The 27,896-nt window shown below is 43.7% G+C and overlaps 5 protein-coding genes across 7 annotated transcripts; 3 read left to right on the forward strand and 2 right to left on the reverse strand.

The window, feature by feature from the left end:
• Window positions 1–199: 199 nt before the first annotated feature.
• On the reverse strand, window positions 200–7,676 carry LOC120706524 (putative disease resistance protein RGA3). The gene is made up of 3 exons (XM_039991201.1): window positions 7,238–7,676; window positions 5,074–6,204; window positions 200–2,961 (listed from the first exon to the last, which is right to left on the reverse strand). The coding sequence occupies exons 1-3, from the start codon at window positions 7,532–7,534 to the stop codon at window positions 1,699–1,701; spliced, it is 2,691 nt and encodes an 896-aa protein (XP_039847135.1). The 5' UTR covers window positions 7,535–7,676; the 3' UTR covers window positions 200–1,698.
• Window positions 7,677–8,434: 758 nt separating this feature from the next.
• LOC120706525 (hemolysin A) lies at window positions 8,435–14,255 on the forward strand. 2 transcript variants are annotated; one of them, XM_039991204.1, is made up of 11 exons: window positions 8,435–8,907; window positions 9,213–9,269; window positions 9,451–9,696; window positions 9,826–9,960; window positions 10,560–10,639; window positions 11,719–11,821; window positions 11,929–12,085; window positions 12,203–12,331; window positions 13,129–13,215; window positions 13,327–13,371; window positions 13,704–14,255. In XM_039991204.1, exons 3-11 carry the CDS (start codon window positions 9,680–9,682, stop codon window positions 13,878–13,880), a joined length of 930 nt encoding a protein of 309 aa, XP_039847138.1. In that variant the 5' UTR covers window positions 8,435–8,907; window positions 9,213–9,269; window positions 9,451–9,679; the 3' UTR covers window positions 13,881–14,255. The 2 variants fall into 2 exon arrangements, with proteins under 2 accessions (XP_039847138.1, XP_039847137.1); XM_039991203.1 differs by lacking the exon at window positions 9,213–9,269.
• Window positions 14,256–15,991: 1,736 nt separating this feature from the next.
• LOC120706526 (probable glucuronosyltransferase Os10g0205300) lies at window positions 15,992–18,306 on the forward strand. Its single transcript, XM_039991205.1, has 4 exons — window positions 15,992–16,709; window positions 16,926–17,175; window positions 17,444–17,655; window positions 17,951–18,306. The coding sequence occupies exons 1-3, from the start codon at window positions 16,132–16,134 to the stop codon at window positions 17,609–17,611; spliced, it is 996 nt and encodes a 331-aa protein (XP_039847139.1). The 5' UTR covers window positions 15,992–16,131; the 3' UTR covers window positions 17,612–17,655; window positions 17,951–18,306.
• A 1,726-nt stretch (window positions 18,307–20,032) lies between these two features.
• On the reverse strand, window positions 20,033–27,140 carry LOC120706527 (probable small nuclear ribonucleoprotein F). 2 transcript variants are annotated; one of them, XM_039991208.1, is made up of 6 exons: window positions 26,981–27,134; window positions 26,043–26,133; window positions 25,906–25,943; window positions 25,712–25,776; window positions 25,161–25,377; window positions 20,033–20,256 (listed from the first exon to the last, which is right to left on the reverse strand). In XM_039991208.1, the coding sequence occupies exons 1-5, from the start codon at window positions 26,981–26,983 to the stop codon at window positions 25,314–25,316; spliced, it is 261 nt and encodes an 86-aa protein (XP_039847142.1). In that variant the 5' UTR covers window positions 26,984–27,134; the 3' UTR covers window positions 20,033–20,256; window positions 25,161–25,313. The 2 variants fall into 2 exon arrangements, with proteins under 2 accessions (XP_039847142.1, XP_039847140.1); XM_039991206.1 differs by lacking the exon at window positions 20,033–20,256 and having other exon boundaries at window positions 25,157–25,377; window positions 25,906–26,133; window positions 26,981–27,140.
• LOC120709713 lies at window positions 22,762–24,118 on the forward strand. The gene is made up of 2 exons (XM_039995379.1): window positions 22,762–23,217; window positions 23,317–24,118. The coding sequence occupies exons 1-2, from the start codon at window positions 22,762–22,764 to the stop codon at window positions 23,866–23,868; spliced, it is 1,008 nt and encodes a 335-aa protein (XP_039851313.1). The 3' UTR covers window positions 23,869–24,118.
• Window positions 27,141–27,896: the final 756 nt, after the last annotated feature.

Here is a 27,896-nt window from a genome sequence, read left to right on the forward strand (position 1 = left end):
TCGTTGATCGTTTGAACGTTGATTTGTGGAGCGAGAGGAGGATGTGCAGTGGCTGGAAGGGAAACTTCAATGTATGGCTCGGCATCGACTTCTTGAGGATGGAGCATCGATCGATGGCGACGGTACTACTGATGGCGTTGTTTGATCGATGGCGGTGTTGATTCAATATAATAATAGTACGGAAGCGTGGTCTCAGTTTTATATGTGTGTGGGCGATGTTAGAGTCCAACTCGGTCTATTGTCTGCCGTATGGTGCCGGGGATCTGTCGGTGTCGGTGTGGCCACGACGGACGAACCAAAGACAGAAGGCACGAAGGATTGGTTCCGTGCTTTAGAAATAGGTACAGATGTATTTGTATAGATATTACTGTGCAAACTGTGCAATACTTTGTTGATAGTTTATACTTGCATAGGGCTTTGTTGAGTAAGTTTATACTTGCACCCGACAAAAAAGAGTTTGTTTATACTCCACATATTTAGTGTGAGATTCGACTGACAATGTAAACGATATTACTTTCTTGATGTGACCGATCTTCATCTTGTTCTCGTCTAATTTGCACCAGTTATATAATGCTCTATGCTCTCAGGCAAAATTCTTAATCGTTTAAGACTAGAGAGTTGTTCTATGCTCTCAGGCAAAGACACAATGCCCCCGCAAAAATAGATGTCCAGTTTCTTGAGAGACACAAGGTCACCCAACCAATCTGGCAAGTGCTTGGATGCCCCAGCAACCATTCAAAGATAGCGACTGGAGAGAGCTGAGATGTCGCATGCTATCCGGCAAATAATTCAGCCTCTGGCAATTCATGATTTCTAATGTTTGGAGAGAGGTGAGGTCTCCCAACCATGGGGGCAGTGATGACATGAGAGTGCAATCGAGCATCGAAAGTTTTTTAAGGGACCCAAGGTGGGATCTCCCATCAACAACAATCTCTGATGATGAGCTGCTCCAATCAACGCACTTTGTAATAGTTAACTCATTGATGGAATGAAGCTGGTGAAGCAGCTTCCACTGATGCATAGGCGCCTTGCACAATTCAACCCTCAAGCATCCTACTATAGCAGCGGAGGTGTTAGGAGAACTTTCTCCCCGTTGCAACAGCACACCATCACTGTCTATTATCTGCCAGGTTCTTTTCACTGTTAGTGGCCATGGGATCACCCTCAACTTGGGGCATTCACGAATTATCAAGACCTCTAGGCTGGGAAATAGTATGAACTAAACTGCAACACCCATACTGCTGGATGTTAAGCATTCCATAGTCCACTCTTCCAGGCTTTCCATATCAGATAAGTAAAGCCTCACCAATCGAGCGAATGCTTGCACGCTATTGCCACAAAAGCCGCTGTCAATCTTTATGATTCTGGACATTGATCTGAGCTCAAGAGATTCTAGCTTTGGTAACTGTCCAAGTGGTGGCAGGCTACTGCACTGGGACAAGCCCGCTAATGTAACTTTGACAAGATAAGGGAGGCAAATAGCAGTGTCCAGCCATGCTGGAAAGCCCCCACTGTTGTAACCTTGTAGCTCAAACTCTTCTAAGCTGCTTGGTGGCTCTAGCTCTCGTAACAAGTCCACGTCCTCCACAAATCTTTTCTTTCCTCTTGTCCAATGAAGTCCCATTTTTAACATACTTTGTTTTTCCCTTAGTTTTATTCCCCGTGCCTCTTCTACGGACTTCACATTTTCAAGGCAACTTATCTCCAACTCAGGAGGAGTTGCATCCTTAAGCAAACAAAGCTTGCTGCTTTGTTCACCTTCAGCAGTATGTTTTGCACGTACCTTCGCAGGTACGGAGTGCAGTCCTTGACCACTAGAAACTTAAGGCTGTCCATTTCACTTAGGTTTTCCGGCAGCTTATGTAGATTACTGCAACCAGTGAAGTCCAGCGTATGTAGCTTTCTGAGGCCACAAAAACTAACCCGGATCATTTTAAGAATACTGTTATGAGACAAATCTAGATGCTCTAGATTTGAAAGGGTACTGATAATGCCAAGGCAACCATCAATGTAATAATCCAGTTCTCTAACTGCCCATGCGCCCAAATGTTCATAGTTACAGATACAATCGAGGCATGACGATAAATTCAAATACCGGAGTTCTTTGAGGTTTTTGATTGCATAAGGCAGCCCTTGCAGAGGTGCCCGACTGTTTCTATAATGCCTCCATTCCCTTGATAGATTCAGATGTCGGAGATTGGTAAGACTACACAAGGCTGCTGGTATACCATTGACCTGGCTGCAATTAGATAAATCCAGATGAACCAGGTTTCTAAGGTTCTCAAATGACCTTGGTAATTCTTCTAACCGTTGACAACCTGATAAGTTCAAATATTCCAGAAGAGTGAGGTTCTCAAAGGATTTTGGCCCAAGCACAACTTGAGAGCAATTTGAAAGGTCTAGGTGCACCAAGTTTTTGAGATTCCCAAATGATTCTGGCAGTTCTCTCATTTGCTGACAGCCTGACAGATCAAGATACATTAGACCTTCCATTTCTCCTATTGAATCAGGCAGTGTTGAAACTGCAGAAGATCCACGAAGGCTGAAGAAAATTAATTTTGAGAGCTTGGTGATACTACTGGGAATTGTTCGATCTTTCATCCCTCGGGCATTGAGGTACCTCAACAGCTTCAGGTGACCGATAGAAGATGGCAAGTTCTGTATGGAACAATCTCCCAAATCCAAGACTCGCAGGTACTTAGCAGTTGAAAAAAAAATAGCTGCAGCATGTCCGGTTTCGTCGCTATTTCCAAGTAAACAAAGGGCTCTAATCTTGTCAGGGTAAGTCACAAAAGAATTCAATGGCTTCCTGAAATCTGCAATTGCCACGTAGCGGCAGTTACTTCCCGCAGTATTATTGCACTTTCGGCTAGCATCAAGAACTTCATCCTCCATGATCGATCTTGCCAGGTCATGCACCAGGTCATGCATAGTGAACAATTCATCGTGTTGCCCATCATACTGCAACAAAAGCAGCTTGGCCTGTCAGTTTCCTCATAGCCAGCTATCTAATAAACCAACAAAACTGCTTATTCTATTTAGAAAAATTTAACCTTAATTTGGTGCACTTAAATAACAATTAGCTATAAGTTGCAACCTCATCGACTGATTCAAACACACAAGACATTAATGAATTAGAAGACTATCATGTCTAGGACACTAATTCTTTCATAACAATCTAGACACCCCACATCTCCATCTCCGTTTCACAGTGTTGACACCAAGAAAAATGAGGCTTGATTATTTTGAAATCTTTTGTTCACTACTTTTCCCAAAAAATTTCTAAACCATATTTTAGAAGTGCTTTCCAAAATATTTGAAAAATACCTAGCAAGAATCCTTTGGAAAATATTTTAGTAAAAGTTTTGAGAATAAATATTTCTCAAAAACTTGGGGAAATTTTCTTAATCACAAATTATTTCTCAAAATTATTGTGATTTTTTACTCAATATTTTTTTAGTTTTGAGCTAAAACTCTTACCTAAAGATTTTAGCTCAACTTTATTGGTAAGTTTGAGAAATAATTTCTTATCAGCATCTTTTGTCATAGAATTTTTAAGCAAAGTTTTTTCTCTCCTTTGTTTCATCTACGATTTTGTTTTGTACAAAAGGAGGCAGAGGATATGAGCAAAATGGAAGAGCGCACCCCAAATCCTAATCTTTGGAGTACATGGTTATCATGCATGCTCCTAGGATGAAAATTAAAAGTATGGATCACATATTTCTAGAAAAGAAAAAAATCTAGTTGTGCGTATTAAGTATTCTTGGAATCGGATTCAAAATATTTCTTGATATTTTGGGCTGCTTCCATTCAAAATATATTTTCTCTAGTAATAAAACTTGATATTTTGGGCTGCTTCCATTCAAAATATTTTACAGTTAAACTATTGGCACATCTAAAATATATAGATGGCCTCCGCTTCGAAATAGATTTTACTTTTCACAACTTAAACGCAATTTAAATAATTTATCACAATGCTAGGTATAGAAATATGCATTGGGACTTGCTAAGGTACACTTATTACCTTCTTGAAGGTAGGTGGCTAAATAAATCTAAATCCTTGTAAATATAAAATGAATTAATTAAAAGGTAAAAAAAGAAAGTACCCTCATGCAGCCATGCAGGTCGGGGGCACTCCACTTATTTCAGTTGCATGCATGGGCATGCCGCCATGGCACCATGCAGTGGAATTCAGTACATTACAGATGGTTTGTGAAGCAACAAACTGCTGATTATTATTTTCCTTAGTTTGTTGCCGATTTGTTGACTCTATGCGTGGCCACCCCATGTTTATGAATCATGTATGTCTTTCAAAAAGTTGTCATCATGCGATTGATCGAATAGTCCATACATATTTTAAAATGAAATGAATCATCTATGTTTTTGAAGGAGTTGTCATTGTATAGTGTCCCATATTATCGTAAAAGATATAACATACGTATATCATGTTTCTCTTTTGTGTGATGTTCCAATAAAAAGGTCACATACATATATTATGTCATATTTCTTTTATTCTTATTAAAATAATTACATACAATGTCACACATCATGTTTATTTTATTTTATAATACAATGTGGTTACCAGCAGGGCGGCTCCACTAGGGGGGGCCCTACCTCCATGAAGCCCATGGAGCGCCCCCCCCCCCCTCCCCCCACCCCACAGCTAAGCCTCCCCTATAATTTCTAGCCATGGTTAAAAAGGAGGAGGAGGAGCTATAATTTCCAGTCATGGTTGAAAAGGAGGAGGATGAGGAGGAGGAGGAGTACGAGGAGAAGAATAGCCCCTCCGATGTTCAGCTTCTGCATCTCCCCTTAATTACCAACAGCGATACTAAGTGTGCCACCTTTGAAAAAAGACAGCCAACTAATTGATCGATATTTTCCTTGTTTTTTTCCTATTTTCCAAAATATATATTATACCCTAGGTATGGAATATATATTCCACCTAAGAGGCTCATAGTCATTTTGGAGCACCATAGCAAAGCCCATTACATTAGTTGGCCTACAATTTCAATACTTCAACCAAAGAAAAGCTTTTCAACAGCAGAAGGTATGTGGTAAGTAATAACTCACTAATGGTGACTTTGAACGCTGCAAGAAGGACATCCCCAATAGTTGCTTAATGCAGTTCTCACCATGCTGCCAAGTGGAGACTTCGTCAGAAGGCTTAATAAAATCAAGAGCAACCCACTGATAAATTAGGTCATCTTTAGCTATCTTGTGGCCCTTTGGAAAGATTGCACAATAGGCGAAGCATAGCCTTAGGTACGGCAGTATACTGATGTAGCTTAATTTCAAAGATGCAAGCACATTATCATACGGTGAAGTTTGGTATCCTGATGAAGCTGCATGCCAAATGCCACTATCTTTTACTGAAACCCATTCATCAAAATCCTTGAATCTCAACATGTATCCAAGAGCTCGAGCTGCTAGTGCCACACCTCCACACTTTTCGGCAATTTCTTTTCCTGTGTCCTTCAACCTTTCTTTGTCAGCTCTATCTTCATAGCTCACTATCTGTTTAATTATAGCCCAGCAAATCTCATTTGATAGGGGCTCTATTTGGTATGCTTCAGTCGTTTGAATTTTTTTAGCAATGCTAGCATCCCAAGTGGTCACAATGACATACACTTTGCATCCATTCCCGATCGTGTTTAGGGAATGATTCAGAGCATCCAACTTAAAGTCATTGTTCTCCCATAGGTCATCCAAAACGATCAACATGTTCTTATGAGTAGGTGGATCAACATTTGGTCCCTCTGTGTTGGTTACTTGGCTTTGCTGTATTTGAAATTGTGATCTTATAGATCCGATACTTTTATTCAAGTCGAATGTTTGGGAGACATATACCCATGCTTTCTCATGGTCCTTGAAATGGATATCACTAAAAACTAACTGTGCTAGCGTTGTCTTGCCAATGCCATATATAGGAAGGATAATAAACTCTGATGAGTTGCCGAGGTTTGTTGAAAGAGATATTACTTTCTGTTTCTCTTGGTCCCTTCCTAGGATCTCTGCTTCTACTACCTCTGGTAATGTCGCACGTTCATCAACAACTTGTTGCCCATAGGAACTGCTGCCTACGGAGAAACTGAATTGGTGAAGATGATTTGAAATATTCTCTAGCTTCTCCCTAACCTTCTTCATCTTACCAGCCATGACAACCTCAGAACCAAGTGCGAGACATGTGTTCAGAACCTTGAACTGCAAAAGGAAGCTTTGTTAGTATATTTTCAGAATCTTGAACTGCAAAAAAGAAGCTTTGTTAGTACATTTTGAGCAGAACACCCCCTACACTTACTGTTTGCTCATTTTCACAAGATGCGACCTATTCCCTCCGTCCCACAAAGAATGTAGTTTTAGCATTCAAATTTTGTCTCACAAAGAGTGTAGTTTTAAGTAATACTAAGTACCAAGAAAGTAATGCATAGGAAAACGCATAGAGCCAATCAAAGAATTAGTAGATATTACTTTTCTAGTTCCAATGCATGTGCATTCACGAGGATCCAAAAAATCAAATAAACAACACAGTTTTCAATCACAATTGATAGAAGTAATTAGAGGTAACAAAGTCAATTTTTTGGATGAGTAGCGTGTCCGAAATTTTCTAAAAAACTACACTCTTTGCGGATACTAGTGGAGTAATCTAGGCTTTTTTTCCTTGAAGATAAGAGTAACTTTAATAGTTGTCCTTAAACTTATCCTAAATTCTCATCCTAGTCCAAGTACTCTCAAAATGGATATAACGGTACTTAAACTTAATCTCAATTTCTCTTCCCAGTCCCGGTACTCCCTAAAACGCATATTAACATCCTTAAACTTGTCTAATGCCCAACCAATATGCGTTCATATTTGTAGGAAAATACATTGTGATTTGTTCATTACAAGATCGGTTGACCCATATACATCTAGTAAAAACTGCCTACCGGCAAGGCGGTAATAAGGCTCACGACCAGGGGCGGAGAGAGGGGGGGCGGGCAGGGGCCTGGCCCCCCCATGAGCACCAAATTTACACTACAAATTAAAATTTTGATTAAAATTTTATAGAAATTTATATGGTTGGCCCCCCTAGCAATGAAAAAAACGGATTTCTGGCTCCGCCCCTGCTCACGACGATGCAGCAGAGGAGTTCAAATTTCTCAGAAAGATGAGCACTGAGTAGATAAGAAACGGGCATACGGCCATCTATTCAAATTGGCTAGCTGTTGAAATGAATAAAAATGAAGCGAGCACCTACCTTCCGCAAAAACGACGATGCCCTGGTGCTATTGACATCGAACTCATCGAAAATGTCGGAGATGTCGTAGGAGGCTCTGGTGAGGCGCTTGAGCCACAGCCGCACCGCCGCGTCCTCGACGGACCGCCTCTCCGCATCCTCGAGCACCGCCTCGATGGATTCCAGCGTGTCCCTCATGTCCTCGAGGTCCTCGCCGAATCTCCACTGCAGCGTGATCCGATCTCCGGCGGCGGCGGCCACCTTCCCAGCCGCCGCCTTGAGAACGGCTGCAGCCAGCATGCCCCCGACTTCCGCCATGGCTGCTTGCTGCTTGACCCCTTGGGCCGCTATCGACTTGGATCGATGTGTAAGATGAGGCCGCGAGGGTGGTGAATTGTTGGCTATCCGGCCTGTATGCCTGCTCGTTGGAGTTCGGCGTGCTGGTTGAACATGGCGTGCGAGGCTGAGCTACGGTTGCTGTCACTGTCTCTTGAAGTTGTATTTGTTTTTTTAGAGAAGTTTCTTGTATTTGTTATTGTAAAATATATTTTTTCGAAAAAAGCATACTCGAATGAGACCTCCAGCTAATGCAGCGTTGGAACTGAACCTGTCAAAGGTCAGCCGGAGCACATTTGCGAATACTCCCTCCTTCCCCATTTCTAAGGCGTGAGATGATTTTCTATTTTTCTACATATGTAGGGCGCGCCACCTCGAAGCGAGAGAGAAAAAATTTCAAGTGCAGTTGAAAACAGGCACATGGGCCATGCAGCCTCTGATTGAAGCGTTGCATGCGGTCATGCACCATGCAAACCTCAGCATTAACGCTGACCACAAGAAAATCTCCGCAGCATTTATCCTTCACTACATTAACCTCCGTAGCGTTAACTCCACACCTTGGTATCTGTGATACTCCTTGATACGCCTTACAATCGAGGAAGGAGGGAGTATAATAGAGCTTCTCATAGGTCAAATGCTTATTAGCACCGCACATTAGTTGGCTTCTCGACGGGCAGACAAATGAAACGGACGATCACGTCGTGCGACCCGTAAACGAGCACGTCGATTTAATTTTTCTTAAAAGAAAAACTCTGGTGCCGCCGATCTAAATTCTAGCCCAAAATTTCTTTACCGCTCAGAATTTCTGATGTAAAATGAAAATTGGCCCACAAACCAATCCGAGGCCCAACTCGAGGTCCTCAAGGCCCCAATCACCGCTACCCTGCGCCTCAGCCCGTCACCTCGATAGCCGAATCCGCCGCTGCCTCCACGGCGTGGGGCTGCGCCGGCGGCTGCCCTTCCCCTCCGCGGGCCCCCTCGGTCCCCAGCCCCGCAGCTCCACCCGGCAGCCGCCGCCCTACACGCAACGCGCCTGCGCAGTGCGGTTTGCGCGGCCAGCGGCTCCGCCCGCCGCCCTGTGCGGCTGCGGCCCAGGCTAACCGCGTGCCGTCGAGCGGTGGCACGCTGCGGCGTCGCTCGTCGCCTCCCACCGGACAACGGCCACTGCATCAGGCGCGCGGCAAGCTACAGCCCGCAGCCGGGCAGGGGCAGCGCGCCCCGACCCCTCAGCCGACCGCTCGACTGGCCGAGTCCCCAACGCGACGGCCACCAATTGCAGCAGGTGCACGGCAGGAGGCAGGGGCACCCCGCAGCCGCAGCCCCCACACCCCCAACTCGGCAAGTGTTGCTCTCTGGTGTGTACTGCTCCATTCTTAATCTCACTTCTAAATTCATACACGGTGATTAATTTGACAATTGGACACTTTTATGACCATGAGGAAGCGTAAAGCAAAAGACTGATTAGTATTGTAATCTTCCATTTATATAAGATGTTATTGTTGTTGCAACTCTTTATATTGTAATTTATTTGAGTTCTTGTTAAATTAGACTTATTATGAAACATTTTCAATTATTATTGTAAATTTTGTTATTATATACCATACCATTATCAAAGTCCTATTAAATTGTACCGAATTGCATTTTGAATTTTTTTTTTTAGGCCTACCCTAGTTCAAAATCCTGGGTCTGCCACTTCTAGAAAAAGCAGTTCGCACAGGTAGTGGCCCGACAAACCTTGGGCATGGCTTACATTTTGCAGCTTCTCTAAGAAAATTGCAGTTGGCAATGGGAAAGGAACACGTCACGTTTTTCTCAGCTTGTGCTTGGCTGTATTCATCAAAATTAATCTTCTAATCTTCATTTAGTTACTGACATCATGCTTATAACATCATGCTTAGATCAACCTCAGCTCGAGATCCTCCAGCTTTAGCTTGCTCGAGCTCGGCTCATTGACAGCCCTCCCGGCTCCCGCTCAGGGCTCAGCCGCTCAGATCATCTCCTCCCTGTCTGTTTCTTAGCTTTCCCTTCTCTCGGACTCTCTCCTCCCTCACTCTTCCTTCCCCGACGGCGACGACTGGGCGAGCGGCGGCGCCATTTGTCCTGTCTTCGCCTGGGCCTTTGCCGGCGATGAGCGCATCCTCCAGGTATACCCGCCCCTTCTCTTTCCTTCTGCTGTGCGAGATGGAGCACCCCAAACCCTAACAAAACTATTTGTATTCGGATCTGAATCCAGTTACAATATATTACCTACTAACTTCGATTTCGTTTGCAAGAATTATTGGGTGTACATGTGTACGCCGATGTTCTATGCTGGGTCCGCCCCTGCTGGTTGGGATTCGGCCAAGCTGCTCTCCTCCTTCCCGTGCATTTGCAGCTGTCAGAGCTCAAAAGATTCAGCTCCCCAGGAAGTAAGTGTTCTAAAAATTCTAATGTATATTTACTTGCTCTTTTCTGATTTGTACCCATGTGTGCAAGCAAGTGTATAGTACTGTACGCCGGGTACTGTCAAATTGATGAAGCCGGTAAAAATGAAGCTGTATCTGGTGACTGGGGGCTGTCATTTACAAATAAGATGTCGATTTGTAAGTTGGTCATTGAACACAAAATTTATCAAAATCTACTGTCACATAGGCACATAGCACAAAGCTGATACACTGATATAATTATGATTGTGTATTTGTGTCGGAATATGTTTGGCTTCTGCATCCTTTAGAGTCATCATCTTTGTTTTTCTTTTACTTCTCTAGGAGAGTTGTGCCAGTAGTGTATTTGGAACACCAGTGGAGTATTTAGGGTCATAGTATGCGGGAATTTGAGCTCCTGGATGTTTCTTGCTACCTTTTTGTTGAATTGTTTATTTGATATGACTTTGTTATTCATTACTTAATCAAAAGTTACTAAGTTATTCCTGTTTGTGGAGAAAAAAATGATATAGTTTCGATTAAAAGGGTGAAGAAAAGCGTGCTAAATGCCTATACTGTGTCTCACATTCATTCTTCTCGCACAGAAAAAGGCGACTGGATGAAGTGTGCTTGGAAAGGTTTCAACAATATAGTAGAACGTACATCCAGTCATGGATTCTTCAAGGTATTCATTCTTTTGATAGTTGTATGCATTTTGATACTCTGCGTGAATTGGTTGGATATTTTACATGTTAAGAGCGTCTTCTCATGAGAGCTAGCCAGATATGCTAACACTTGCTTCTTGTGGCGATCCTGTGATGATTATCTGAATTCAGGAAGTAATTGGCTTTATGATAATATTCTGCAATACCCAGTCATGCATTGGAAAAATTAGATTAGTCAGCACCCTAATCAACAGTGTACTTTTCATGAAAACTAACTTTTATTTTTTAGGAACTTTTCAAATACATACTCGTGGGCTTATGGCAGTGCATGTTTACTGCTGTCACTTCTCTATTTATATTCTAACATGTTATATTCTGAACATCTGTGTCCAACCTATGGGTTCCACTGGACATAAATGAGTATTTCCAGTTCTCCACCACTCTGCTCCTAACCTAAACCTTTTACCCATTTGCTTAATTGGTGGTCAACAACCCCATCCCGAGCCTCACAAGCTTCCTGAACCTTTTCCTTCACACAGTGATGAGGTAGTCAAATTCCTCTACATCAGTACTTAATGGTTTAGTGGTTATTGATGAAATTACTTCACCATAGAGAAAAATCAATTTTTTATCATTATGTTACTCCCCAAAAAAGAAGCAATCATCTGAGATTCTATCCAAATTAGTAAAAGTGGGCTTGTAAGTTTATGAACACAATAAGAAGAAAATATACAAACAAGTAACCCATTATGTCATGTATTCTTGCATTGCTGTTTGTTCCTTAGTACTCGAGCAAGTCATTACATTTTTATAATTTAGAGTCCTTAGTTGGTATTAACTTTTGTTGTATGTCTCTGTTGGTTTGTAGATTGCTTAGATATGTTCTGTGGATTTGGTTGTTTGAAATTTCAAAGTTGCATGACATCCATAATATGATATGTCACATGCTTGTTTGTGTTTCTCATGCTGTTGCTGCTGCTTAATTTGCATAAGCAGTTTCTAAATTACTTAGACATTTTCCGTTTTTGAATCTTACTTTTTATACAAAGCTACTTCATAAATTATCCTTGTTTATTGAACCTTGTTTATGTTTCTGTAGGTAAAGTCATTGTTGATGGAAGAGTTGTGAATAAAGCTGGAACACAAGTATCTGACAAGTCAGTCATTGAAATTAAGGCTGAAATCCCAAAATATGTGTGTAGGTGATGCTCTAATTAATTGGCTTATAAATCATTGTGCTTTGAAAGATACAAAAGTTACTCCTTTCAGAAGCTTACAATCATTTTTTCAAAAAAAAAATCAAATTCAGAGCAGGACATAAGCTTGAGGCAGCTATCAAAGAATTTGGTATTGATTGTGATGGAAAGATAGCCCTTGATTCGGGATTATCCACTGGAGGCTTTACTGACTGTTTACTTCAGCATGGAGCATCACATGTTTATGGTGTAGATGTTGGCTATGGACAGGTTAATAATTACTTCTTTGAAATTATCTAGCTCCTACCAATTTATCTGTTAGTTTGAGGAAGTTGCTACTCACTGCGGTACTAGGACTCAATCTCATTGTGCCCTACTCCGTTTCAGGTAGCTGAAAAAATCCGTACACATGAACGTGTCTCAGTGATCGAACGTACAAATTTGAGATATCTTACTCAATTGCCACAACCAGTTGACTTGGTCACACTGGACCTGTCATTTATCTCAATTCTCTTGGTACGTTTGTTGTGCACTGTATTATCATTCATATTTAGCAGGCAGAAGGTTGCCCACTAGGATAACATTTCTATAAAACTTGTATCATATAGTACAATATTTTAATAAAGTGAATAATGTATTTTACCTTAGTTATTGGAATAGCACATTGCTTTTTTATGTCTATTGTTATCAACTCTCTTTTTTTTGTGCTAAAAAACTCCTTTCTTTTTGTAGTACTTTCTTGGTATAGTTAGCACGATATGAATAGTGAGCTTTAAAATCAACTTCTCAGCAACTGCACAGACAAGCACACAAAATTTCAACAATTGTTAGGTATGGGATCAGCTTCATAGAACAGTAGTGTAGAAAACATTTGCAAATTTGGTTTTTCTATTTTTGCAAGAATGGCACTCAAAGACAGTCTTTGTCATTTTGCAATTTTCTAGTTACAAGCTTGTAATGATGGTTCAAAGCGCTGGAAAATTTTATGTACATTCTTGTGTTCTGTCCACAAAACTCATTGTTGGTATAGTTAGCGTGATGTAAAGGGTTATTGGGCCTTAAAATCAAGTTCTTGTGCCCAAGTGACTGCACAGATGAGCAGGGCAGCTTTCAGGTGTGGTGTGAGATCATCTTCACTGAAGGAGTAGAGGAAAAAATGCATTAGGAAAATGGAGTGACATGCAAATATGTAGTGTAACTATTCATGTATGCTTTGTTTTTCATTTTTTTTCTATATTTACCATTCACGTTTCTGGATTCATAACAAGCATAATTTCTTTTGAGCACTCGCTTATGTTATCTGTCCAACCTAGGTTATGCCTGCTGTTATCAAAGTAATGAAGGTGGACTCTACATTGATAACACTTATCAAGCCTCAATTTGAAGCTCGCAGATCACAGGTGAGGTTGAATGGAAAGAGTGATTCATTGTAGATGGAGTTCAGGCTACTTGTTATATTTATAGTAGTAGAGATAAAGTCACGCAAAATAAATAACTTTTATCATCCTCAGGTAGGAGGTGGTGGGATTGTTCGAGATCCCCTGGTTCATAAAGAGGTAACATTCCACTGCTTTGCTTTTGAACTTGTTCCTATGATAATGTCATAATCATTTCATTGTAAGCTATGATTTCCATTATTTCCACTGTAAATCGCTCTATGGATATGGTGCTTCCTTGCAATAGCTTGCCTATTTACTTCTGGAAATCTAATGATAAATTGGTGTGCATCCAAACAACAAAATGCTTTTCATCAGAATCTTTGATTATCCTTAGAGAGCAGAGTATCCCTTATTTCTGATTTTTATTTTTAATCTGATTTACTTTGAATATTGTTTCCCCACTGAGTCAATGACCTGGGAACCATGCTATGTTGATTTATTCACTCCAGGTACTGGATAGAATAATTTCAGGCGTGGAAGAGTTTGGATTCTGCAATAAAGGCTGGATCGAATCTCCCATAAAGGGCGCAGAAGGGAACAAGGAGTTTCTTGCTTGCTTCCACAGGATCCCAATATCAGAATCGCAACCAGAAGTAGAGACAAAGGCAGAGGCCGAAGCTACATGATAGAGAATGCAGCTTGAAACCTGTAACCAAGGATGATATATCATCAATCAGAACGTGCCATTAAGCATCTGGAAGCTCCACTAATGCTGGAAAGTTGTGTTGTTTGTGTTAGAAAATAGGCCAAGTACGGTCAGTGAGATACCTAGGAGAGATACAAAATTTTGAAGCACTTGATTCTGAAGTTCTAGGGGTCCACTTGCTGTTCCTCCGGAGAGTAAGAACAAACATGCAGAGAATGGTCAGCCCGTTGTTTATTGTGGAGCATGTCACCTGATTGTGACATACAGTCTACATTAACCGCCCAGTATCCTATCCTACCAAACACTGACGCAGGCAGTTTTCGTGTATAATTTGTTCAGGGGTCTGCATGTGGTATGCTCTTTCTCCAGCAAATTGAGTACTATACTAACGCGCCAGGAATTGGCGCGCGCTCATGCGTCGCGGCCCACGTGGGCCCGGGGGTACTGTTCACCATTTAAAAAATAATAAAATGTACTGTTCATGTGGGGCCGGGGGTACTGTTCATAATAGAAAATAATAAAAAAGGTACTATTCATGTGGGGCCCCCGGGGGTACTGTTCATAATAAAAAAATATAATTCGAAATTAAAAATAAAAAAATTAAAAAGTGGCCCCATGTGTTTAAATGTTTAGTTTTTTATGAAAAAAAATTATATACTACATTTACCTCTATTATATATTAGATTTTATTTTCACTTTGTGAACTCGTAAAATATAATTGAATCATACATTCATTTCTAACCCTATCATTTTTTCTACCAAAATTAATAATTAGTGTAAGCTAATCCATCAATTATATCTACTAACATACACAAAATAAATTCTTCTATGTACTATTTATACAGGGACGGGCCCTGTGTGTTATTTAGCTGTTACCCACATAATATTCAATTGGAATCCACCCACAAAATATATTTAATTATTTATTTACATGAAAACAATAACCATATTTCATACACTACGTCTACACGTGCTAGCCCCTACTACTTATTGGATTTTAATTCCACTTCATAAACTCGCAAAATATAATTATATGACAATCTATCAACTATACCTATCACACTTCATTCAATACATCAACACGTTGCCAAAATATATCAGCACGATATTGCTTTAACTGTAATATACGATAATATATTTTTATTATTATTTTACATCAAATCATTTGCTACAGGCGTGCAAAGCGCGCCAACCTGCCTAGTTTGTACTAGTTGCATTCTGGGCCCTTGGTTGCAAATGCGACTCCTTTCTGATTCCGCTAATCTGAATATCTGATCAGTGATCACCTAAACAAATCAACAACAATGCCAATACCAATGAACTAAACTGAGCACTAACCGTGCGTCTCAATGGATATCACCAGCTGGAATGGGCACATAGATCTTGCTTGCACTGTAAGATCCCTAATCCAGTTTGGAGGGCTAAGATCCCCAGCATGGAATCTTTTTTATTCTAACCACCATCCTATCTTCCACTCCCCTGCCCAAACCTGGATGCTGCTGGAAGGTTGCCATGGCATTTGTACAAGCATATTCGATTGGTTTTGCATTTTCTTCTCCCGAAGTTAAAGAATCTAGTGGTCGTACAATGGCGTAGGTTTGACGCATAGAAAAATTAGAGGGGGTACGCGTGTGTGTGCCTCCATATATGAACGCACGCGCGCATGCAAAACTGAAACTGAACTAAGCGCACATACAAAACCATCTAGTTGAGTAGGAAAACTATGCACATGTTTCGAATTCGTCACAATACTAATGTATGACTATTGGATAATGTATGGCTGAGTCCAATTATCACGCAGAATCTCTCGGCGCGATTCTGCGCAGGAATAGAGAGTTTCCATATCATCATCTGTCTTTTTCTTCAATTTTATACTAGTAAGCTAAGTTTTTTTTTTAGGGCTACTAGTAAGTTACAGTAAGTTGGATGGGATGAAAAACAGTGTGGCCGATCCAGCTAAAAAAAATCCGCGCGTTGCTGAATTTTCAGAAAAAAATCACCAAAATCGTCCGCATGGATCGCGTTCAGCTCAGCCGCCACGCGCCGCGGGACCCCGTCCACCCCCAAAGTCCACGTCACCATGCCACGGCGCCACGCGACCAAGTCGCGCGGCCGTTCTTCCCCATCCCCTCAAAGCCGGAAGCCATGGGCCATGGCCCCCGCCGCCCGCTAGCCCCACCCGCGAGACCACACGCAGAGGCGCGCGGCTGCCAGCACGCGCAACCAAGCCTATGGCGGCAGCGGCGGCGGCGCTGCCCTTCTCGCCGCGGCGTCCCTTCTCGTCGCCGTGCTTCCTGCTCTGCTTCCTCCTCGGCTTCGTCGCCGGCCTCTTCCCCTTCGCGCACCGCCACCTCCTGCTCGACCTCCGCCACCTGCCGCTCCCGGACCACGACCCTCGGCCGGCCCTGGCCCGCGTGCCCGCGGCGGCCGCGGAGCGCGAGCCGCCGACCCTGATCGTCGTGACGCCTACCCGCGCGCGCCCACTGCAGGCCTACCGCCTGCACCGCCTCGCGCACACGCTCCGCCTCGTGCCCGCGCCTCTGCTCTGGCTCGTCGTCGAGCGCGGCGCCGCCACGCATGAGACCGCCGCCCTGCTCCGCGGCTGCGGGGTCATGTACCGCCACCTTGCCTCGCCCGGCGACGACGACGACGCGCGCCGCCGGGCGGTGGAGCGGCGGCGCGGCGGCCTGCGCCAGAGGAACGCCGCGCTCGACCACATCGAGCGGCACCGCATCCACGGCCTCGTCTACTTCGCCGACGAGGACAACGTCTACTCCCTTGACCTCTTCCAACAGCTTCGCGCCATAAGGTAAATCGACCATGACATCACACACAATCCTCTTGGATTTTTTTAAAAAAAACAAAAACTTCCACAAATGCTTGAACAATTCTTACGGATTTTGCGTACATTCGGGGTCCCTTATGAAATTACAGTCAATTTAGTTTGCACAGTATGCATGATTCCTTATTAGAAATGCGAAACCGATAGAGTAAATCGTTGAGCTAGCAATGCTGTGATGTTCAGGAGTTTTGGCACCTGGCCGGTGGCAATGCTGGGCGTGGGCAAGAGCAAGACGCTGCTGGAAGGGCCGGTGTGTGACGACAGCAGGGTGGTTGGATGGCACACGAACGGGAGGCACAGCAGGTCGCGAAGGTTCCATGTGAACACGTCGGGGTTTGCTTTCAATAGCACCATGCTCTGGGATGCCGACAAGAGGGCGCACCAGGCGTGGAACTACATCCGGCTGCTGGACACGGTCAGAGAGGGCTTTCAGGTAAGCTGCTACTACCTGCTTCGCTTGTGTCCCTGTCCAAAATTCTTATGGTATTAATCTGAAACATGACATGCTCCTTATTATAGAACAATGGGTCGATTTTTCAGTAACGATTATGCTGGTTCAATTCATAGAGTATCATTTATTATTTAACTAGTAGGACAGTTGGTATGGGCGTCCAACATAGTTAACTTTGTTTACCTGGCATTCAAGTTCTGATCATGCATTTCCTTTCTAAAAAATCTGCTTGGGAAAAAAATATATACAGGAGACAACATTTATCGAACAGCTTGTGGAAGATGAAACTCATATGGAGGGCGTACCGGCTGATTGTTCAAAAATTATGAATTTTAATCTTCGTCTGGAAGACAAACATCTTGTATATCCCAAGGGATGGCAAATGACACAAAACCTGGATGTAATCATTCCTCTTTGAGCAGGAACAGAGGCACACAGTATGGCTCGCCATTTACCATGAAGGTAAAAATACTTGATCATTTGAAAAATGTTCTTCATAATGAGATAAATAAAGTAATTTTTACTTAATTATGTTTCATATGTTAATGATGTGCTGCTTAGATATCTTTCCGATATTTGACCGTGGTCTATCAAGCTATCTGATGAGTGTCTCTTTTGTTTCACGAGCAAGTGGTGTACAAAACAAGTGCGGACACTTGTAGAAAATTGCGACTCATCGATGAATGTCATTATCCTTCAGCATCTGTTTTTATTGATAATTATGCTTAATTTGTTGCGTGTCTGTTTGTCCCTCCAGCTTGCGCCAGAGAGCACGCGGGAATGGCAGTGCGTTACTTGGCGCGTCAATGTCGTGGGCAGTCGGCCAGGGCTGTGACAATCAAGCTTGAGAAAATGACGCTTCACTCGAGGGGTTAGGTGTACATACATCATACACAAGGAAATATGCACTTACTTTTCTCAGGTTGTTTGTATCAAACAGGCATACAGCTAACTTCGGATTAGGTGTACATGCATCATACAAAAGTTAACATGTTGGTTTTCCTACATTATTCCAAAAAGGTCCTTAGCCATGGTAAACATTTGAGAAGAAAATACATTCTCTAACTTGTTGGTTTATTGAAACGAATGTGGTGGCGCCTTTTACCCCCTTCAGATTTCATTGGTTTTCATCAGCTTGAAGTACATACATACATGATATAGATCATGACCAATTTGCAGTTTGCAATGAGACAGAAGCAGATATAGTTGTAGGAAGAATATGGGCAACGCCAATTTAGTTTGCAGTCGATTTATAAAAGCTGAGATTCACCCTGTTCCCTTCTGAAGCTAAGAGAGCAAGAGTCTTATTACCTGAACAACAGTAATACAGTATCCATTAAATTACACATAAAAATATTTTTTGGAATATTTCATTTGGCAACATACAAGCCATATGTTTCAAGTCTTGATTAATATTCTAATAATATCATAAATTTATTATGTTTTATTCGTATATATGTTCTAACAGAAGATTTTGATTGGAGTAATGCAATGTGAACAATGTTGTCTGAAACATAAGGTACAATATGACCGGAGAGGGTAGTATAGTCTGTTCGTTTCGTGGTATGCTTGAGTGATAGACATATGAGTTGACATGGGAGCCTCCCATCGTCACCCTTAATTAACAACGCATAGTAAGAGCCTAAGACCTCAAAAAAACTGTACACTCGGCTCGGTACACCCACCCTAGTCATTAGCTGAAGTACTGCATTGACAATCTTGGTCGTGCTCTTGTAACGTTTTTGGTTTTGGGAGGGACATGAAAGAGATCGTGTAAGTTTGAATAAGGAAACACGCATGTGCAATTGTGCATCCCAAGCCTCGTTGCACGCGTCGTCGGTTCCGTGGACGCATACATGCATGCTTTTGTGTTGATTCGTCGTGGATTTGGCCGACCAAAAAGCAGCAGGAATGAAGCCTGTTAAGATGATTTGTTTGCGTTTTGCAAAGGGGGCGATCTGGCTCCAAAATCTGGTCATTCATGCGGGCGGTCATTCCCCCTAATGCTTAGGAGTTAGGACTTGGCAGCAGGAGAGCATCTTCAGACCTGCGACTCTTTCTTCTTTTGCTGCAGCAGCAAGGCAAACGGCAGTGCCAAACCGGCCCATCATCGAATGCTATTTGCGTATCGTGCCAGACGGCCCGGCAACTAGCAAGGGGAATGAAAAGAATGAAGCAACGAGCTGGCCCAAGGAAACAAGCCCGTACGGAGGCCCAACCGCCCAACGCGGATGAAGCTGAACTTCTAGTATACATTTCCATTCCCATTCCTGGATTTGCAAGTTTATTTGCAATTTGCATTAGGAACATTCATTTTTTAAATAACAATAGAGTAAACATACGATATTATTAGGAGCAATTTATTTGCCGCCCCAACGACGCAACGATGCGGCGGCTCCCAAGTGACCGTGCACTTGCAGGCTTGCAGCGCAGTGGCCGGCCTTCCGTTACCGTGATTGCCTGCAGCCTGCTCGCTTCAGCGGCTGCGGCTGCAGCAGCTAGCAACCAAAAATTACTGTAGCTAATGCTGGTGGCAGCCGCAGTCAGGATAAGCACAAGCGAGCACACTAATGGTAGTCACATGCATGTACAGTACGTTCAGAACAGCATCTCAGGATGGCAGGTACTTTCACGGTATCACGAATCTGCCGGATTTAAATGCTAAACACGATAGCGGCGGCAACAAATGCTTTTCAAATCTCTTGGTTGGAAGTACCTCCAGCCTCGACGCCGCCTTCACCGTCGGCCACAGGATCGACGGCGGCGACAAGGCCGGACGGGGATGAGGAGCCGCTCTGATCCTCATCTCTACCCCCAATAAACCCACTTGAGACTTTGCTACATCCACTTGAATTATTTTACTGCTTCCATAATATGCTTTGAATTTGTCATTTACCGAGTGGTACAGTGCAAAAATAGAACACTTGGCAAATAATCTCTTTACCGAGTGGCCGAGATAAAACACTCGGCAAACAAAAATACACTCAGCAATCAGCAAACACTCGATTTCCGGCAGTGGAGCTGGTGGAGTAGTATCGCCGCCTTGGCCCTCGGGGTGACAAGGGGCGTGTTTGATATGGGCCAAAAGGGGGAGACTGAGCCCATGGCGTGCAGAGCGGGTGTTTGATTTACTTGGCCCGGATTGGGAGCCTGGCCTGCGGCGTGCAAAATCCCTTCTCTCTCCTGGCTCTGGCCATACGCTCTAGGTTTTCGTTTCTCCTCGGCCATGCTCTTGCGGCGCTCGCGCTGGCGATTCGCGGCGGCTGCGCGCGGCTCTGGCGGGCTCGCGCGGGAAGAGGGAAACTTCCGCGCGCTCCCTTCCCCGCCGAAATCCATGGCCTATATGAACCCCCCTTCTCCCTCTCTCTGCTCTTCTCCTCCTCTCCACACTCCACTCCCGTTGAGGTACTGTCGTCGAGGTGAGCTCCGTTGCCGGCGCGTCGGTTGCGTTCCGCGGGGTTCGTCTCCGTTCTCCCGGTGTGGATCTGCGTCCAGGCGGCGCGGCTCCCTCTGTTGGCGGGCTCCGGCGAGGCGGGCTTCTTCCTTCTTCTTCTTCTCCGGCGAGGCGGTGTTTCTGTTCGTGGATCTTGCGTCTCTTGTGCTTCGTCGTCCAGATCTGCTCCTTCCTCCCCACCACCTTCCGATTTGAGCAGCATCTGCACCCCTCCGACTCACCCGAGGTGAAATCGGTTTTCCCCCCAGCCTTCTCGGTCTACTTTTAATGTTTGCCTCGGATCTCAATATTTTTTTTGATGTTTACTATACTCATGGTCAATCCTGCCTATTGTCGTCCATGGTTACTTGTTCTTATTGTTGGTACTTCGTTGATTTGTTTCATAGTGTTACTATTCTTGTCGATGTTCATGTTTTGTTGGTACTGGGAGATGAATGGTCGATGATGAATAGCTTATGTGGCACAGGGAGGCATTTTTTATGCGGGCCGTGCCTTTTTGTGAATGCTTCCACTACCATGCAGAGGCCAGCCAGGGTCTACCTAAATTACTTATACATTTGTGAATGAATGTAGATGGATGCAAATGCACAACATGCTTTGATGGCTAGGCAAGCAGCTGGGATGGTTGTTGTGATGGTGACCTTTGTAGTAAATAGGCTTAGAAGGATTAGTGGAGAAGAGGTAATCCCTTATGGCCCTAGGACTCATGCTGAGAGACATAGGCAGAGCACACTGCAATTGATGTACAATTACAACGATGTTGAATGCGTTGCAATGCTGCGCATGAGAAGAGTCCCTTTTTTTTCTTTATGTAACCTGCTCAGAAATAGAGGCCTTGTACCTGAGACAGTAGGGTGTCCTGTGGAAGAGCAGGTGGCAATGTTTTTGCATGTGGTTGGTCACAACCAGAGATTTAGGGTAGTGCACCAATCTTTTAGGAGGTCCATTGAGACGGTGAGTAGAGTCTTTCACCAAGTGTTGTATGCAATTGGTGAGTTAAGGGCTGACATGATGAAGCCTCCTTCCACTGCCACACATCCAAAGATTTTGGGGAGCCACAGATGGTTTCCTTTTTTGAAGGTAATTGTTCATTAGATGCACATCTCATTAGGTTGGCGACACTTGGTACACTTGTTGCTTAAATGCACTTCGCCAATTTTTTGTAGAATTGCATTGGTGCCATTGATGGCACACATGTGTTGGCAATGGTGCCTAGACACATGCAACAAGCTTTCAGGGGTAGACACAAGCATCCAACACAGAATGTGATGGCTGCAGTGAGCTTTGACCTAAAGTTTACATATGTTCTTGCTGGCTGGGAGGGCTCAGCCCATGATGCACTAATCCTGGCTGATGCCATTGAGAGAAATGATGGCTTCACTGTCCCTGCAGGTAACTGCATTAGCTAGAGATTTACTTATGCCCACTGCAACCTAGTACACATGTTGACACTGCTTCTACACACATTGTAGGTCATTTTTACCTGGTAGATGGTGGATATGCATGCAGACCTGGCTTCTTGCCTCCATTTAGGGGGGTCAGATACCACTTGAGTGAGTTTGGGAACAGAAACCACCCCACCACTGCAAAAGAGCTATTCAATCTTAGGCACTCCTCTCTCAGGGTATCAGTTGAGAGGGCCTTTGGTGCACTTAAGGGTCGGTTCAGAATTATTGACAACAAATCTTTCCACAAGTACAAGAGTCAAGTTAAGCTTGTACTGGCTTGCTGCATTCTGCACAATTGGATCATTAGGTTTGGCCTAGATGAGATTGTACCAGTAGAGGAAGGTTTTCATGGTGACCTGCCTGAGGATGATGAGGGAGAGGTGCCTCTAGACTCACCTACCATGGTGACTCTTAGGGATGAGATTTGCAATGCTATGTGGGCTGCTAGGGGGACATCTAGGACTTGATTTACTTGTATGTCATGGATGTGTAAAATAATTTGGTAGACCCTGGATATGGAACTAATGTGTGGTGGATTTTTGATGTAGTCTTACAATGCTATGTCTGAGACCATGTTGCAATTTGGTTATTTCTGCTTCATTGCTTCTGTACCTTTTACAGTGGTTATTTGTGCTTCATTGCTTCTGTACCTTTTACAATGGTAGGATGGCTGCTAGTAATGGTGATGTCGATGCTGCGTTTGTGCCTGCTGCTACCTTGATGCAAGGTGCAGCGGCACTTGGTCAGCCAGCACAACCTGCTTTGGTTGACCTGGATGGGGGACCACCTAATGGTGAGCCTGCAGTTGCTGTAGGACAGCAAGGACCCATGAGGTGGAATAACAACACTTCTGGTTTTGTCCTAATGAGGATGGCCCAGATTGTGTCTGAGGGGTCTAGGACTGACAAGACATACAAAGATAAGGATGTCAATGCTGTAGCTAAGGCTCTTAGAGACTACAGTGGGGTTGCTGTTAGTCCAACTCAGGTGTACAATCATCTGAGAAAGTGGAAACAAAAGTGGGCTAAGGTAGCCAAGTTGAAGGACCTTAGTGGGGCAACATTTGATGATGATGTCCATGCCATAATGCTTGAGCAGGACCACTACCTTGGTCATTGCAAGGTACTAAGTAATGTATGACAGCCTGTACAATTCTCTTCTTAACTCTGGCCTCTCTTCTTAACTGTCTTGTATCTTCTTCACTTTGTGGACTCACTACAGGACCACCCTAAGGATGCTGAATACCTCAACACCCCCATCAGGTTCTACAAAGAGATGGAGGCCCTCTTTGGTAGCACTTTGGCAACTGGTAGGTTTGCCTTAGGGTCCAATGAACCATTGGGGGTGAACAATGCAGACAGTGTGGCTGCTAAGCTTGAGGGGCAGGACTTCTCTTGTGGTACTTCTGAGTTTGGGGAGGGCAGCAAGGCCACAGCACCTGTGTTTGGGGAGGGTAGCAAGGACAACATTGTAGGGGCTAAGAGGAAGAGGGCCAACTTTAGTGAGGAAGAGATGCTTATGATGACCAACATGACAGATGCTGTCAACAATGTTGCCAATGCTATGCTGAAAACAGGTGCTGCACATGTCGATCCAGACCTCTACCTTGCTGTCATGGAGATGGAGATGTCTGACTTCTCCACTGAGGCCTTGATTGTTGCCTACACCCATCTCCTTGAGAACAAAGCTGTTGCAACTGGTTTTGTCAACATGTCCACCCCCCATAGGGCCATATGGCTGAGGACCTACCTGGCCAAGAACTACTATTTGTAGTTCTGTCCATGTTGTGCAGACAGCACTTAGAGGGGGTTGACTGTTGAGAAGTATAGTTCCTCCACCTCCCTCCCCCACTCTCTTCTCTTTTGGGTTCCATTTTGGTTAGAAACTGTGCATGGTAGATGGCTGACCAGCACCTGTTCTTTTGGGTTTAATTAGCAGGAGGGTGGCTAACTAAGGATAGTGTACTTATATTTCAACTTGTTGTATTCAAATGCAGCCTCTGTTGGCTTGCTGTTGCACTGATATGAAGTTGTATGCTATTACGATCCATTCCTGTTTCATTACTTCATAATATGTTGCTTTGTATTTGGCCTATGATGCATTGTACACTAATCTGAGGTGCATTTGCTTGTTTTCCATATCAATAAGGTGGCTTTGCTTCTTCTTGTCTCTTGGAATGAAACTGAGCCTAGTGATAGCTGTAACCAAGCTGAGTTCATACTCCTGCCAGGCTTTGTTGCATTCCAAAAGCATTTGATGTCTTGTGACTTTTTTTTCTGAATCTCATGCCACCTGATTATTTTTTGCACCCATGATGATTTATAGATTATGCCAGCAGCTGAGGCCTTGTTTCTCCCTCTGATTTGTGTGCTTCTCCTGTTTAATGCCTATGATGATACCAATGCCATGGTGAGGAAAGGTTTACATTTATGGTCTTTAACTTGTGAGGTACTGGGCATATGATGAAACTATTTTTCATGACTGTCATCGAACCGTGAATAACATCCATGCCCAAGTAACTTGTCAGGATCTGGGCTTATGAATACTTGAGGCGTGTTTGATTGCTGGGCTGGATGTTGGTCACGCTCTCATGGCCTTCATGACTGTACAGATTGCCTACCTTTCCCTTATGCTCCAAGTTAATAGACTAAATGAAAAGGCAAATTGAATCTGAGGCCAATGATGTTGGTCAACTCTAACTCCAACTCAATGTTGTTATTTTGAAATGGCCGATGATGTTGGGTAATTACCTGAGGCCATTATTTCAGACCTGATCATATGAACTTTGCTATTTTCATGTGTTGCTGTTGAAATATGTTGAGTTGTGAATCCATGGGCCATGCTGGATTGGCTGGAATCAAACACCATCTCGTTTTGGTAGTTGATGGTAGTTGGGGTTGGGCCAGACTGCTGGCTGTGAATCAAACACAGAAAAGTAATAACCTGGCCCAAATGCTACATGCAATTCAAACAAGTGCACTTGTGCACCGCAGGCCAGGCCGTGGCTGGCCTGGGCTGGCTCGCTGGCCAGGCCTTGCACAGCCCTGATATCAAACACGCCCAAGATGTCTGCATTTGCATTTGTAAGTACATGGTAGCAAGCGACACAAAGACGGTCGTGGGTCCCCGGCAGAATAGGTTGTCCCCGGCACACCCAAACACACGTCAGAATAAAATTACATCAATGATCAATCCATCTAAGCACCGTTCAAGTCTTCTCAGTCCGCATCATCTATCTGAGCATCCTCTGGAACACCTCGGAGGTACAGAACATTGTTGCACCTGTTGATTGAACAAGAATAAATATACCATACAGGTGCAAACTGAATATGTAATGCAAAAGAGTTTTGAATCAATATCAAAAGTCAAAGGATGGGCATGAGATGCAAAAGAGTTTTGAATCAATATCAAAACTCAGTTCTAAAAAAATCACAAACGAATGATGGTTTTAAGGATCCCTGACTTCCCTTGAAATATAAATTCTGCAGATCCACACTACCCTTAGGATCAGTAGTCAAGTCAGATTACGGCAGCAGGATGACAGCATCTGGGTTACCTAGATTTACAAGGCAACAACACTTGGCATATGCTCAAAGCAAAGGATAAAAAAGGCTACCTGATCAAAATCTCTCCCAGGTTCCCAGAGAATTGCCCATCAATGTACTCCTCTGTGTTAGCAAGCTGCAGGCAGTAGAGAGAGGTAGTAATTAATTTTGTATGTCTCCTCATATCCAATAGATATTTAGCTTCGAAAAAAAAATCAACAGATGGTAGATCTAATAGTCAGACAGCCAAACTGTCAATTAGTACCTGAAGATTTATGTAGGAGTCCACAGAAACAAGATAACCTGAAAACGTTATATAAAGGCTTATAAATATTGTTACGGGCAGGACAGTATATAGAAAATAATAAATGTAACAGTTGAAAACTGAAAAAAACTCAATACCTTTGTACTCCATACCCCACTTAAGTTTGACAATTACAGGCTTCCCTGTTAGGTTGTTCAAGAAAGGTTTAGGGTTGACTGGCACAGCAGCCTGCACAAAGCAAGAATCCATTAGTAAGTGTACCGCATTGTCATGCATTATTGTGGCAGGCAAATATACAAAAAAAAACTCTTAATTCATTTCTGTGGACTTCTTTTGTTCAGTAAATAATTTTCATGATAAGTTTTAGGGGCCGGTTTGGTTGAATGTCTTGTATTGCACCTTACCAAGTCAAAATCTCTTAAACACTTCCACCAGGAACCTAGTACTGCACCTTACCAAGTCAAATCATGGGGCAAACCGAGACTAGAGAAAACTGGAAACTGAAGGCCTGTTTAGTTCCCAAAAAATTTTCTATGGTACCCGTCACATCGAATTTTTGGACTAGACATGTGCATGGAGCATTAAATGCAGTTAAAAAAATAACTAATTACACAATCTAACTGATTAGCACGACATGAATCTTTTAAACCTAATTAGTTAATGATTGGACATTAAGTAACAACGAAATGTGCTGCAGTATCAACTTTTACAATCTACAGCCTATGCATTTAATTCTCCGAATACACCGATCAGATACTGCAAGGCTCCGTCGACAACACAAGTAACCAGACATGTGAACCGGATGCTCATAACCATAAGCTGGCGCAAGGACGCCACCCAGAAAGTCTATTTCCCGAGCAAAAAGGCGCAGGAACAGAGTGCAGGCACCCTCTACGACCTAGCAAACCGCGAATCCACACCACGCGGCGCGCAAACAGCCTACCGAGCAAAAGAGAACGGTAAGAACCGGACGAATCTACAGCCGCGGCGCTACGCGCAGCAAGCGAAGGAGGCCACGGCCCAGACCTACGCGAGAGCGAGCGCGCGGGGGCGCAGGGAGGGTGGCGTCGCTCACCATGGTCGCGAGCTGGGGTGGTTTGCTGATCTTCGGCTCCGCCTACTGCTGCTCCTCCTGCTTCCGCTTCCGCGCCGCCGCCGCCGCCGGGATGACAAGAGTGGGAGAGCGAAGAGGCCTTGTTGGTATGTTGGGGGTGGGGTTTGCGGGATTCACCGGATTGCACCCCCCCCCCCCCCCCCCGTGACGGGCCTTGTTGGGCTTTCGTTCTATCGAATTGCGTGTGGCACTGAATTTCTCTGTCGGCCCACTTGAGAGAGCGGTTTTTTCTTTTTTATATTTAAAAAAAATTAAAATTTCAAAAATATATGTCTGTTTTGAAATATTTCAAAAATATACCCCGGTCGCCCTCCCATAAGGCGACAGGCCCAAAGTGTAATTTTTTTTCTTCAAATTCGCAACGAAGTCCCTGGAGAAAAAAAAAAAGTCCTGTCGCCCACCCCTAGGGCGACAGGGGCCTGTCGCCCGTTGGGGGGGCGACAGGGCTTTTTTTTCTCCAGGAAACTATTTTGAGCTATTCGAGCGTATATTCGTCATTATCGTCGGCAAGATCTCGGCCGCTAACTCCTACCGCACGTAACTTGTCCTTCATTAAATCACGGGAAAAAATCGCAAGAACTTCCCTTATTTCACGAGTATTATGGAACCCAAAAACATAATAAGTTCACATCAATAATATCTATAGAAACAAATGACAAGTAACCTACCACAATCATAAACATCGGATACAAATAAGCGGTCCACAGCTATCTCATTACAAATAAACATCAGATACATCTAACCACCCCTAGGGCGTCGGACCCTCTTAGCCCTCTGCTGGGCACGGACATGTCCCTCGGAGTAGGTGAGAACATCCGGAGACCTCACCTGTCGCTCAGGACGCGCAAGGGGCTGCGGTGTCTGCTGCTGAGAGATC

This window comes from Panicum virgatum, chromosome 5K, assembly GCF_016808335.1.
Source record: "Panicum virgatum strain AP13 chromosome 5K, P.virgatum_v5, whole genome shotgun sequence".
NCBI classification, from domain to species: Eukaryota; Viridiplantae; Streptophyta; class Magnoliopsida; order Poales; family Poaceae; genus Panicum; species Panicum virgatum.

Excerpts from the sequence above, each read along its gene's own strand:
- LOC120706527 (XM_039991206.1), bottom strand. Across the intron at positions 25,777-25,905 it reads ACTCCTACATAAATCTTCAG|CTTGCTAACACAGAGGAGTA; the intron begins GTACTAATTGAC and ends TACTGCCTGCAG. Across the intron at positions 25,378-25,711 it reads CTGGGAGAGATTTTGATCAG|GTGCAACAATGTTCTGTACC; the intron begins GTAGCCTTTTTT and ends TTCAATCAACAG.
- LOC120709713 (XM_039995379.1), top strand. The coding sequence starts at position 22,762 with ATGGCTGCTAGTAATGGTGATGTCGATGCTGCGTTTGTGCCTGCTGCT. Across the intron at positions 23,218-23,316 it reads ACTACCTTGGTCATTGCAAG|GACCACCCTAAGGATGCTGA; the intron begins GTACTAAGTAAT and ends GACTCACTACAG.
- LOC120706525 (XM_039991204.1), top strand. Across the intron at positions 11,822-11,928 it reads ATCCCAAAATATGTGTGTAG|AGCAGGACATAAGCTTGAGG; the intron begins GTGATGCTCTAA and ends AATCAAATTCAG. Across the intron at positions 13,372-13,703 it reads ATCCCCTGGTTCATAAAGAG|GTACTGGATAGAATAATTTC; the intron begins GTAACATTCCAC and ends TATTCACTCCAG.
- LOC120706524 (XM_039991201.1), bottom strand. The coding sequence starts at position 7,534 with ATGGCGGAAGTCGGGGGCATGCTGGCTGCAGCCGTTCTCAAGGCGGCG. Across the intron at positions 6,205-7,237 it reads CATCGTCGTTTTTGCGGAAG|TTCAAGGTTCTGAACACATG; the intron begins GTAGGTGCTCGC and ends TTCCTTTTGCAG. Across the intron at positions 2,962-5,073 it reads AGCGTTCAAAGTCACCATTA|TATGATGGGCAACACGATGA; the intron begins GTGAGTTATTAC and ends CTTTTGTTGCAG.
- LOC120706526 (XM_039991205.1), top strand. The coding sequence starts at position 16,132 with ATGGCGGCAGCGGCGGCGGCGCTGCCCTTCTCGCCGCGGCGTCCCTTC. Across the intron at positions 16,710-16,925 it reads CAACAGCTTCGCGCCATAAG|GAGTTTTGGCACCTGGCCGG; the intron begins GTAAATCGACCA and ends TGTGATGTTCAG. Across the intron at positions 17,176-17,443 it reads CGGTCAGAGAGGGCTTTCAG|GAGACAACATTTATCGAACA; the intron begins GTAAGCTGCTAC and ends AAATATATACAG.